This window comes from Epinephelus fuscoguttatus, linkage group LG14 (assembly GCF_011397635.1).
Source record: "Epinephelus fuscoguttatus linkage group LG14, E.fuscoguttatus.final_Chr_v1".
NCBI classification, from domain to species: Eukaryota; Metazoa; Chordata; class Actinopteri; order Perciformes; family Serranidae; genus Epinephelus; species Epinephelus fuscoguttatus.
Window position 1 is genome coordinate 18,072,083 of NC_064765.1, and position 13,624 is coordinate 18,085,706.

General features: G+C 43.1%; 1 protein-coding gene across 5 annotated transcripts in view; it reads right to left on the bottom strand.

Annotated features, from left to right (window-relative positions):
• rps6ka1 (ribosomal protein S6 kinase a, polypeptide 1) overlaps positions 1-13,624 on the bottom strand; it is a 91,320-nt gene that overhangs the window by 14,556 nt on the left and 63,140 nt on the right. For 3 of the 5 annotated variants that reach the window (XM_049595403.1, XM_049595402.1, XM_049595405.1), the window contains exons 3-7: positions 6,125-6,241; positions 5,355-5,436; positions 1,451-1,531; positions 1,204-1,283; positions 943-1,049 (exon numbers count right to left, since the gene is read on the bottom strand). In XM_049595403.1, coding sequence (XP_049451360.1) covers positions 943-1,049; positions 1,204-1,283; positions 1,451-1,531; positions 5,355-5,436; positions 6,125-6,241 — 467 coding nt within the window. Of the gene's footprint in view, positions 1-942; positions 1,050-1,203; positions 1,284-1,450; positions 1,532-5,354; positions 5,437-6,124; positions 6,242-8,461; positions 9,500-9,763; positions 9,818-10,710; positions 10,808-13,624 lie in introns of those variants that run through there. The other 2 variants (XM_049595407.1, XM_049595404.1) reach the window with 2 other exon arrangements.

The following is a 13,624-nucleotide window of genomic DNA, read 5'->3' on the forward strand; positions in this document are numbered from 1 at the left end:
TGCTGAAAACAAAGGCTTTTGTTACGTGCTAAAGACACTGGAATCCAGGTATGTGACTCTGTTTTGACGTTTTATCGACAGAGCTGTACTGAATTTATACAATGTAAAATGCTATAGGCTTGTGCTAATAACGTTAGCATGTTGTATTTGTTTGGAAACATGTTTAGTATAAGACAGTCGCTTTGTTGGTATACTTTGTGAGTTGTAATGGAGCTTAATTATGTATCGTTATCTTTCTAAATGTTGCAATTGTCCCTGGTTTTATATGAGAAGAGGAAAAGATCGCTAGCAGCTAAGCTAATTTAATTTAAAATGCCATAGGCTTGTGCTAATAACGTTAGCATGTTGTATTTGTGGGGAAAATGTGTCCAGATAAAGACAATTGTCTGTGAATGCTGCGAGTTTAAGCTGATTTGTGTACTTGTGTTTGAAACTGTCTCTATTAAGCCATGTTCAATGTGTGTTTAATGTGTGTTTTGAATCAACTAAACTTTACAGCACTTCACAGAAACCTCCGTTGCCAACCAGTGTTTTGGAGGTGTAACTGCAGAGTGACACAGGCACACCACCGCACAAGTATAAATGCTCACAATGGTGTAGGCTACGGTGTAGGGTCTGCCACACGAGTACAAATCCTGCTTTAGACTACTCCAAATAAAAGCCTCTTCAGAGAGCACTGCAGCACAGATAACAGATTTTCCACAAAGACTACAAGAAAGTTGCAGTTGGGAATTTATGAGATGAGAGTTGGCGTTACAAATGTACAACTGTGCCAAGTTCGAGGAATTTTCTTACTGATGGCCTGTGCAGTCTAAAAATATTGGAGAGAGAGGTTGCTATTGTCTGTCACATGACTGTCCAGATGGCTCTGGATCCAAGACTCATGGTTCATCTTTTGTTTACATGTGTTTGTGTGTGTTGAGTGTGTCTGCTTGCTCTTACTTTTCAGGCTTGAGGTCCCTATAAATGATGCCCAGGCTATGGAGGTGGTCCAGTCCTAATGCCAGCTCTGCTAGGTAAAACTTCACATCCTCCTCTGTGAACATCACCTGGGAGGCATGAGACACAGGAAGAGAGATAATGAATGAATGAGAAAGAATAACATCACAAGAGCGAGACAATGGACAGATCAAGTGCGATAAACGACTGGACCTTTTGGACTCAAAGCTAGCAAAACACCAAAATCCAATGCATCACTCTCACCTCTTTGGACAGTCTGGTGAAAAGATCGCCTCCTCTGAGAAAGTCCAGGATCAAGTACAACTTCCCTTCAGTCTGGAATGCTACAAACACACACGTTTCACTCAAATATGATTCAACAGTATGTCAGGAAACATTACTGAGGAAAGTTTCTGGGATTTAAAGCAGTAAGACAGGCGAGAAATCGTAGATCCAATATTTCCTAGGTTTGGAAAGTAAAATGAAATAAAAAAGCTTTGGGCTGACTCACCATAGTGCAGTTTGACAACAAATGGGTGGTTGACGTCTGCCAGGATGTCTCTCTCCATCTTGGTTCTCACACGGTCTCTCACTGAAGGATGAACAAGAGCCCAGAGTTAAACGCGGATGTATGAAACTTAAATTATTGAAAAGTAGGCTGACAAAGCCCTCCAACAATTTTCACTTTACTCACTGCAGTCCCGAAACAGCAAGGACGAATTAGGTTTGCAAAATTTGGTTTCAGGTTGACTGCACAATAAAGTCAGAATCAATACTTTGCTGGTTTATAATCGCAGAGGCTGTCGGGGGCCACGCAGAGTGTCAGCGTGGGACTGTGTGGAAGCTGTGCACTCTGAACAGTGAGTAAAGTGAAACCAGTTTATACTCTTACATTCAATTCTCATGCCAACAAAAATAGAATTTAAAGATGAAAAAAAAAAAATCTCTACATCTGCACACTCTGAAGTAACCACATCATTGTTGGGGACCGTGTGAACAAATCTGACACTCCACCTGAGACCACCTGTACGCAAAGTTAAAAAAAAAAATCCACTGCAAGTGGTCGCGTGCTTACAATCTCTGACTGTATATAGTCCCCCATGAGTTACAGGAAAAGATACACCCTTTTACATGAAACTGAGGGTACCGCCACTTCAAAACAAACATTGAAATCACCACAGAAACCAAAGAGAAAGCTTTTTAAAAACAGTCCAACATGCACTTGAAGCTAGTAAGCTGCAGCTCTATAAAGGCAATAAATACATGGTTGCAACAAATGTTTGCTCTCATCATCGATGTGAGAAAATAGTAAGCAATGCAACTGGGCTGGACAGCCACTAAAAAAGGTTCACAAGCTGAGATCAATAAAAAAAGTCAATTAATTTAGGACATCCCTGCACAAACAGTTTTTAAAAAGTGAATTAAAACAGCAGCAAACGTTTCAGCACTGATGATAGTCAAGGACTGAGACGTTTGCTGCTGTTTTTATTAACTTTTTTTAATTATTTTTTGCACTTTGAGCCCCTTTGCTTTTTGTGCAGGGATGTCCTAAATAAAGTGATTTTTTTTTTTTTTTTTTTTTTTTGCATTGATCTCAGCCTGTGAACCTTTTTTGTGGCTGTCCAGCCCAATTGCATTGGTGTGCGGCAGGGGCGATTGCTCTGAGACAATTAAATATGCACTATTGAGTTTACATTAAAATAAGAATTTACATTGCATTAAACGTGCTCTAGGATGCGTTTGAACATCATGACTATGATGTTCAAACGTCAGCTGTTTATCACCAGTTTTCAAATGTAACCTCCCTGTCATACATTCCCATGTCAGCATGGTGGACGCAGAGCCTCCAAGCATTTCTGTGAGATAGCGCTGAGCTAGTCTCGCCACCAGACAATCAGAGATCTCCGCCTTCTGATAGTCTGGGGACACTCCTTTCTAAAGTGTGTTTAACACACCGGTGAAAACGGCCGGCAACAAAGCAACGGCTCTTGCATTTTTGAAAAGGACACGCCCTCCCGGAAATGTGCGCTCCCCCTTTTCTCGTCTGCAAGGACACAAACACACAGAGAGCTTGAAAACGGATGTCGAGCGATTTAACTCCATTTTATCAAACGTGTTCTCAGTCCACAAGATTGTGGAAATGAAGGACTTACAGCGACTTGAGCCATTTTGTACTGCTGCACGTGTTTCTAGTCGGACTATGTTTATGAGCACAAGAGTTCGGCGAGCCACCGAAGGACCGCCCTGCAGATTTACTATTGGTTCTGCAACGTAGGGAGTTTTTTTAAACTCTGAAATTTTATCTGCCCATCTAAACACAAAATCAGGGAGAAAGTCATCAGTCTTTAGTTAAGCAAAGCGTCTAAAGACTGACTTGTGAGTCTAGCACTGAGCAGGTTTTTTTCATGCAGCAAAGCGAGACGGTCATTGGATAAATGCGACAAAATCGTCACTTCCAGGGAGGCTCAGCTTCCCTGGGACCTAATGGAGCGGTAGGCGGGAGAGGACGCTTGGTGTCTGCATGATGATTGGGGGAACTGTCTAAAAGGCGGAACCCCTTTGTGATTGACAGCGCTTCTCATTTCAAGCTCAGTCCCATTCGGATATTTGCGAGTGGAGTCTTCTGACAGAGTGCTGTCCGGCGTTCCTTATTTCCATAAGCAATATAGCTCATTTTCACCGTTTGTACAGTGCAGTTCAGGTGTTTAAACCCATCTGAAAATCTGTGGTTCTATGGCATGACTGTGGTTGAAAAACGGCTTCAATGAAATGTTCCTTTTATAAGTTACTGCCTCGCTACAACATGACAAATTTTATGATGTAAACTTGAAGTGAGCTTCCCCTGTTTGAAACACCAGCAGCCGCCACTGGTGTGCAGGTATCTCCTCCTTGGAGAGACCTTTCTTGGTTGTCCATTGTACTGATACACCCACAATAATCTTTTTTGTTGCCGTAAGTAGGTGCGGCTTCACAGCAGGTAGTGAGCAGGGGCCAGACCGTAAGCAGCAGGCATCAGAGAGACACAGTGCCAAACAAGAGTGAATCTGGAGTTGGCTTTTACTTTCACTTTTGCCACTGAGCGTGTTTACGATCAGTTATTACAATCCTGCATAGTACACCTTTAAAGTGACGACTTCAAATTGCTTATTTGGTTATCAAACTTACTGTGGATTAATTTTTTGACTATCAGCTAATTGTTTCAGCACTTAATAAATACATAAAATTCACTATCATTAATGCAATGATAAGCCTGTTGGTGTGCTTTAGAACAGAGGCCTGTACTACAAAGCCAGTTCAACTTACCCAGGATATCTTTTCCTTATCTGTCTTGACTAACCCTAACATTGGCCATCTGGATAACCGGCACCACAAAGCTGGTTATCAACTAGCTCAGTCAACTCTGGGTTTTCCCATCCAGCCACAAGCGCGCCCATGTGGAGGAAGTGGGGGTGTTAATTACCAGAGACACCATCAAAACCATAAATGAAGTAGGCTGCTTCATATCATATGAGATGAAACGGTACTGAAAGCGTCTGCGACTACAAGACAGTAAAATGTCAGTGGCGTGGGATGTAAATAATACTCTGTAATCTAATAATGGAAAATGTAGAAATATTGAAAATAATATCTAAAAATACACCGTCGCTGGAGACGTGGCAGTAAAGAGTATATTTTACTATTTAGTTGGAAGATGAAGAAACTACTCTGAATATATCACATGAAACACTTTAACGTAACGCCAGACTGTTTCTGCTGCTGAAGTAAAGAGTGGCATCTATCTGACCCACATGTAGCATTTATAATAACAGGAGCCAGTTAACAGTGTGTGGATTATTTTTCTCTATTTTCTATACTATCTTTTTTTCCTAGTTCTTATCACGCAGATTGTCTGATGTTGTTTTGAGCTACAGTGATGATATCAGGGTGTAAATTAGCAACACTATCTCCGCAGACTAAAATAAACTTTGCATAACTTTGCAACTTTGCATTAGTGTGTAAACTATCTCTCCATTTGTTTTAAAACCAGTGGAAGCAGAGCCCTGCAACAATGAAATGATTCTACTGACCTGTAACAACATGTAGGTGTGCTCTTTTTTACCTGAGACTCTCGACTTTTGTCTATGGATACTTTTTTTTTTCAGTGATCTGATTGGTCAGAGGTCAGGTGTTGACAGGCTGTGATCTGATACCATGAAGTTGCAGTTCAGCATGAGATGTATTCCGGTAAAAAGAGAACCAGCTTCATAGTACTGAAAACCCAGAGTTAACCCTGAAGTCACCTCGTTAACTCCAAATCCTGCGTCATAGTACAGGCCTCGGGTTTACATAGTTAACAGGAAGGGGTCAGGAAATTCAAACCTTTTACATCGTCCCGCTGTGGTGACACCACTCAAGCACATCACAGGCTACTGTACCTTTCAGTGTGGCCTTCTTGAGGACCTTCATGGCGTAGAGCTGGTTGGCATCAGGATGGGTCACCTTTCGCACCAGGAACACCTGCATAAGCAGAACGAAAACCCTCTTACATCAGATCAGAGATTGAAAGTCTGACAAGCGCATTCACAGAAAGACTGCATTGCTTTTGCAGCTGCTAAACCTGCACAAAAAGGATCTGTGTAATTCTCAAAGCACCCACAAATGGGGGAAATCCACCCCTAACTGGATATCAGTGCTCCTGTGCCAAAATTGGCCTCCGTCTATTCAAATGAGCTTCACTGCAAACACAGTCCAAATCACGAAGATCAGTGCTAACAGCTGCACGCAGTAAATTATCAGCGTCTTTAGAGACTTGCTGGTAACTGAGGCGCGCTGACAGACTGGGATATTAAATTAAAAAAAAACAGTTTATATCTGTCATGTTTAAATTCCTAGTCTGAAGTTTTGAGGAATGTCTCTGCAAGTTTTCTCTCTGCCATTACTCTGCAAAGACGACATTCATACTTTGCAACATGGATGAAAAAAAAGGCAGATTGCACTCAGCTGCAAAACTTTATAGCCGTGTTTGCTCTGTAATATGACTAGTGCAATATCTTTTGGATCAGACCTTGAGACGGGGCAGATAGCGGGTTGCATATGGTGCGCAATTCATGATAACATCCACAACCGCAATCCACTTTTTGTGACTTCACATCTAAGAGTGCAAAGAACAATATCAGACAGAGCGAGCAGCACAGACAGCAGTTACCTTTCCAAAGGATCCCTGCCCCAACACTTTGAGCAGTTCAAACTGAGAGGCATCAGCCTTCTCCGAGCCCTCTTTGACCACATGGGTGATGTTGATCTCCTTGATGTCTCCATCTTCCTGAAAGGTGCAAAGCAGAGGAATAAAGTTTAATACAGCAGTCAGTCATCGCTGAACAAACGGCTGAAACAAAGAGGACACTATGTTCGAGAAGATTGTGTAAAAGACCTAAAGTGTCAGATTGTTTGCTGTGAAAAAGGAGAAGTTCTCTCACAGAGGTGTCTGTAAATAACACTATATCAAAATCAAATACTTTGGAAAGAGGAAGCACAGAGAAAATTGAGATGTGTGTCTAAGAATGAGTGATAACACCCTGTGGTTCTGGCCAAAGTAGTTTCTGGAAATGATGGCGACTGCAACATCACAAACAGCATCAGCACAGCAGCGGTGCACATTTCAAACAATGCGGCATGCCTCCAGCGGTTCCTTTCTACGTTCTCTGTTTATCCAGAGACTTTTATGACAACATCTCAGTTTCTTTACAGGGTGGAGCACTGGCACTGCTCACAACTCCACCACCACATCAACACGCACATGGCTGACCTGGTGTCAACCTCACCCATAACACCCTACAGATATGCATAAAAGCATCAACAATGTCAACAACAACACGTCCCTTTTTAGAGACTGGCTTTTCAGTTCTCTGTACTCATACTGCCCTGAGTTTCACACCCTGTGAATACAGTGAGCCACAGCGCTACAGTTACCTGCAGGGAGTGTACTAAATTCAACTGATTGGTTGGTGGGGAAACATCTTTGTTTTTTTACTTCAACCCTCGAGGATCACAGATATTTGCAGAATATTCTCAAAATTTGAGACTGGAAAGTAAAACATCTTTCCTGTTCTTCACTTTGATTCATTGACTTTGTCCTCTGCAGGCACCTTTAACAACAGACAAAACATTTCAGTCTGTAGTCGTGTAGATCAGTGGTTTCCAACTGGTTCAGCCTCAGGCTTCAGATTTCTCCTTAGTCGTTAGTTCAAGGTCCACACAGTTCAATAAATTCAGTGTCATACTTGCATTTGAACATGTCCTCGAGCTACTTTGCTGTCTCTGTCAAGTAGCTGTCTGTTAGTCGCTCGCTCTACATCAGGAACTGCACTTGAAAATAAAAGTTGTGAGCCACTAATTCACTGTACTTCAAAATAAAGTGCTTTTTTCACTAGCTTGACACGTTCACAAGTCAATTGCGGTGTGGTAAAAATATCACATATTTGCTGGGTTAATCTTCTCAAATGTAAAGTTTTGTTGTTTGCTGCTTACTGTTTGTCTTTTTTGGACAGTGGTTAAACAAAATAAGCAATAAAATGCACAATTTTGAGGCTGTAAGTGATGGGCTTTTGTCACTTTTGATATTTTATGGATGAAATTAGTGCTGAACAGTTGACAGTAGAGCTGCAACGATTAATCGATTAGTTGTCAGCTAATAAATTAATCGCCAGTTTATTAGATGACTGAATCGATTAATCTGTTTGAGTATTTTTAGAGAAAGAGACAAAACTTTATAATTCCAGCGTCTTAACAATAATATTTCTGACTTCTTTGCTCCGCTGTGACGGTAAAATGAATATTTGAGGTTATGGACAATATAAGACATTTGAGGACGTCATCTGAGGTTGCAGGAATTACCGACTGACATTTTATAAACTGAAAATAATCGACAGATTAACCGTAAATGAAAATAAGTGTCAGTTGCAGCCTTAGTTGATGGATAACTGATGAAAGCCAAACATTTTCTTATTTGCTGCTTTTCTTAATTTCTTATGATTGTTTATTGAATATCTTTTTGTTTCAGACTGTTGTATTGATAAAACGAGCCATGTGAACACATCTTTTTGGGTACTGGGAACTTGTGATGAGCATTTTTCACTTATAAACAAACATCTGATGAATCAATACTTAAAATGAATTAGCATCAACTTGAAACCAAATCATTTATCTGTTAATCACAAAAAGCCTGATGATACAGTGATGGAAATGATAAAGTTTCAGCAATACAGTGTAAACAGCCAACACTACAGGCCACTGCAGCTTGGGTCTCTATTTGACAACAGGAAACCAGAGTTGGTTGAGCATGCAGGCTCCCAGCTGCACCCTGTTTCTACACAACCACAGATAACAGCGAGCATCATCTGCACTTTGCAGCGTTAATAGATCCCACTTCCCTGCTTGTTCATTTAAAAATTACCGTGCTTAACAACAACACGGCGCCACTAACAGCTCCCTGGAGACTACTCAGAGTTTATCAAGATGCCAACATGAGGAGGTATCACTTTACCGTCCAGTGGTTCCTCGGCGGAGGTAAAGTGTTAGCAGTGCTGCTGTTGTCTGTTGCAGGTGTCGATCTGCAGCTGTTACCGTGCGCGGGGCTGCCAGCCAGGACTTTGTTCTTTTTGGACAGGTAGAGGCTCAGCAAGCGGCTCAGGTTGAACTTCCTCTTGTCCTTTTCCATCTCAGCATTGCCAACACTTGTGCTTCATCATCCTACCTAAGCCCATAACAAGGCAAACCGTGCTACCTGCCATACATCATCTGAAGGCTCACCTCGGACTCATTTGTGCACTCATGTCAGGATTAACTCTGTGGACATCCAGTAAATATGGAAAAAAAATCTCTTCCCTTTATCTATCTCTCTGCTGTAATATTTTATTAACTCTTCATCTTCATTTTCTCCTCTAATATCTCTCCTGTCCTCCCCCTCTCCATTGCTCTCTGTGCAGGTCTGATTAGCCCTGTGTGTCCTCAGTGACTGACTGCAGCTGAAGTGAACTGGAACCAAAGCGGGCAGGAAGGAAGAGCCTGCGCTTATTCTCACAGTCCTGCACCCAACAAGTCCCACACACACATCTGCGGCTGAGAGAGAGAGAGAGAGAGAGAGAGAGAGAGAGGTGGACTGAAACTGAAACAATAGAAAAAAAAGGAGAGAGGTGCTACGAGAGGTGTTTCTGCAGCCCTAACTGAGAATCATACATGTCACCACATATGTTTCTGTGTTACCAGTGTTTTTGCCTCCAAAGTGGTCTGACCCCAAAACCCAGCTCTATACCACTTCCCTTTACCCACAATTCAACAGAGCAGAAGTTAGAGGACGTGAAGAGGTACAGTAGGCAGGCAGAGAGAGGATGAGAAGCGTAAAGACGATTCGGACGACTCACTGCCCGTGGATGCCAGAGACTTTCCTGTCTGGGGCCGGGCATGTCCCTCTCTTCCCCCTCATAATAGTCTATTCCTGCTTATCCTGTCTCCTAAAACAGCTCTCACCGGTCCTTAAATGCTCACTTTATTGCTCTGTGCAGTAAATTTCTTCAGCAAAGGAAGAGAATAGGCTGTTAAATACAGCAGCGCATGAGTCAACTTCTCTCTTAGGTCAGCAGACGTACACTTCACAAACATCTGATTACACTGCAATGCAGCACACACTCGGAAAAGCTTCATTATAGCAATAGTGGGATTGAAGAATAAAGGGGTGTTGAAATGCAGAGATGTTACTGTGAGCAACATGAAGCCTTAATGTGTCTTTGCTTAGTGAAGGAGAAGCTCTGATGTTTTGCTGCTGTGCAGGAGAAGAGTCAGAGCTTACCTGGGTTCTAAGACTGGCAAAGTCCCTCTCTATCCAGGTGATGTGGGACTGGTTCTGGGAGAGGGGGGGTGGTTGTGTTGGAGGTTAACATGGGTTACAGACAACACACTTCCATGAAGTAGGTTTCCTCCACTTTTACAGAAATATTAAAAGTTTTCTTGCAGGCTCACAAAACACACACTCACAGAGAGGTTTAGAAAAGGGCAGCGTGGTGATGGTTGCCTCACTAATGACAGGAAACTTCTCTTCCCTCCTAGTTCTCACTTCCTCTTTTCTAGAGCTGATCGCACTCTCTTTCTTCTCGATATTTTAAACATATTTCTGCACGCAGTTTCCCAGAACAACTGCTGCTCATTTCAAACTCATTTGACTGATCACACACAAATGTGCCAGCAATATATAGAATGTAAATTATCCAGGGATGAGTGAGCGCAGACGCTCAGGACTCATTTGACAGTTTAATGGTGTCATTTTAAACACAGCGCTAGACGGTGTTAAACTGAAATTAATTTACAGCTTTCGGATTTACTACAATGGCCTCAGTGAAGTGTTTCAGTGTTATTGTTTTGAGTATTTAGTGCAAAATGCAAAGGCTGAACACACTGCCTTGAAAATGGACTCCATGTGCAAAATGAAAAGCGTTTAAGTGAGCCAGCACAACTAACCATTTACAAAGTGTTTTAGCGTTAGAGGAGGTGGAAGATAAACACGTCCTCCTGCCTTTCCTCCTGCTTCACAGCTGAGGAGACAGCAGCTTAGCAACACATCAACCCGCACAAAGGAAACCCCTTCCTCTCCTCTCAAAATACCACACCACACATACAGCTGACTGAAGATTTGGGAGGGTCCCTAGATTTTGACACATCTATATCACACCAGCCCCACCTACACTCACATTACATCAGCTGGAGGTTAATGAACAACATTTTAAAAAAGTGGCCACTTGCCTCTCGTGTGCGGGTTTTGGTGCGGAATAAGAGCCTCCACATGTCCAGATATTTCCATGTCACTGGTGTCAGTGAGTCTCTGTGACACTCACGGTCTTACAAATACACAGCCTCTGTGTCAGAGTTAGCTCACACTTTCTGTATGCAATACCACAATGACAGATATAATCTGCACACAGGCTCACGAAACTAGGAAGTGAAGCGAAGTTGTAAAAATTAATATGAGCAACAGGTTGTTTTGTTGGGGATAGAGTAGGAAATAGTGACAGAGCTGCGTGAAGTGGCTCTTAGGGAGCGTTTTCTCAGGGATTTTTGCTTTTTTTGAATTCTGAGACAGACAGGAAACAGATGAGAGCAGGGGGATGACATGTAGCAAAGGGCCCGGGCCAAACTCAAACACGGGCTGCTGTAAGGACTCAGCCTTAATGTTACACGCACTGCGTGCTACCCACGGAGCTACTGAGCACTTAGGGAAGCGTTTTCTCAACGGTGGAAAAAAACAGCACAGGAGGAAGACGGAGAAAAGACACAGTCGCAGGAGCAAAGAGCAGTTCCAGACACGTCTACTAACCTACTTTACACACTTTGATGTGAAGTTGAACAAAACAGAAATTCACTTTGCATAATAAGGCACTCTATATGATTACACAAGCTTTTGTTGGCAACGATAGGAGCTCCCAGAGAAGGAGAGGAAATTGATTTGAATGCTAATGCATGCTTGTCAGGAATCTGAGAGATTTTTGAGAAAAGGGCAGTTTGCATTTCCTTAGGAGTCTCATCTGGCTAAACTAAATGCGCTGGCTGTAATTAGAGTCGGCACTTGCACCTTAAGTAACTTGTGTCTCTCTCTGACAGCAGGGAAGCAGATGTATGTGGTGTAATAGTCTCTGATAAACACAAGGGGCCAGTGCAGGGCTACAGCCAGGCCAGCGCTCCAAACAAGAGTGCCATGACAGAGGAGCTGTAGCCAAGTAAGGGCATGTTCACATTGTGAGCTCATGCCTCCTCCAAATCTCACTGTTGGGTCTGACATTAATTACAAGCAAGGGAGGCAAAAAGTGGGGCCCAGGGGGAGCATATGGGAGGTGACAGAGACCGGACTGCTGTTACAAACGGTCCAAGCACAGCAGCAAAGGTCACACAGGTTTAAGCAACAGCCAGTGCTTGTCAAAGTGTTTTGTTGCCCTAACCTACTTCGTATGACAATAAAGGTTCGAAAGAGGGACGCATAAACTGGACAGGATGTGGTAAAAGAGAAAAAAAAAACAGACAAAATGAGAGAAAGCACTGTCATCATGGCGTGAACAGTAGCGAAAAAGATCATTTAGACAGCGAGCGAACTGAAAAACACAAGACAGTTACAGTATTCGTCTCACTGGAGCCTCTCCTCTTTCCAGGAAGAGGGAACAGCAGCAGCACCTGCACGTTCTCAAATCTATGACAGCTCTGACTGTTGGAACGAAGAGGAGGAGAAAAAATGAGAAAGTCCAGAGTGGGAGACAGCAGAAACGACTAGTGTACATGGAGGGAGACAGAGCAGTCTAAACATCCATCCAACCGACCGTGGTTCAGTCTCATTACTATGAAAACAAATATCCTACACTAGACTCTGTCTGCCTGAGTGCACACACACAGACACACAGACACACACAGAGGGAGCAACACACTGCATAGGTACACTGCAGCATTACCTTGACTATGACTAAGATTTTGTGATTACATAATTAGAACTGAGACTCTTGAAAATACTGTAGGCAGTATATCAAAAATAAATCCACTATGAGAAAATGCATCATATTTTTACAGCTTTCTAATCACCTTGTCCAGTAGCTTTATTAATGATTGATACATTTAATATATATTTATAATCAACACTCTGACTGGAGGTTACTGGCAGATCTGAATCAGCGTCCCATCTGAGATCGCCTCTACTACCCTCAGACCAGACCTCGTGCCTTGGTCCTCCTCACTGTGCCTCATCTACATCACTGAGCTAACTGTGCTCTGGGAGGATGCTGTGGAGGAGGCCTATGATCGCAAGAGCCTTAAGTACGATGAGCTGGCAGCAAATACTGAGCAACACCTGGAAAGGAAAGGTTTGCCCAGTAGAAGCAGGCTGCAGAGGCTTCGTAGGCAAGTCACCAGAAAAGAAGAAAATGGGAATTCAAGGCCAAGCCCATTGTCAGGCCATCAAAGCCCTCTCTGGTGCAGCTGAACAGGCAAGCCAGTGGCTATGGATCAAGAGGAAAGACACCACTTGGGCGCTGAAAAACCGCCAACAACAGCAGGGTTCAAGAGAGTAAAAGCAGAGGGGGGCACACCTGGGATCCCGGCCAGGTGGTGCCGATGAGGCCTCTGGAGGTGTCGTGGGCCTATCATCGAAACACCAGTGGAGGAGGGTACCAACCTGATGACCCCAATGAAGCTTTTACCCCCCCTACACCCCCACCTCCTGCCCCAGCATGGCTCCAACTTTCACGAACAATCACAGGTATGTGCAACAACAATCAACCAGTTAAACTCCCCCTCGATTTAAGATAAGTTCTCCTTTTAGTTTCTTTTCTCTTCCCTCATCAGAATGCAGGAGTAAGGGGAGGCAGAGTGGCTGTCCACACCGATCCGGTCGCCGGATGCACAGATGTCTCTCCTTGGCTCTGATTCCCTGTGCTCTGTCTTTCTTTCTTTCTTTCTTCTTTCTACCTATGTTCTTTCCTACTTCTTTATCCATCTAACCTTAACCCTCTGAGTGGGAGTAAAAATGCTGTCTGGGGATTTCAGAGTGGGAGCCATAGTCTCAAGTATGTGCATCAAGGGATTGTAAGATCTAGTCCTAAACTTAACTGCTTCCCAACCAAACAGCACATCCACTAAGGGTAAATATCCAATGTAATAACAACATGAACACGACACAGGC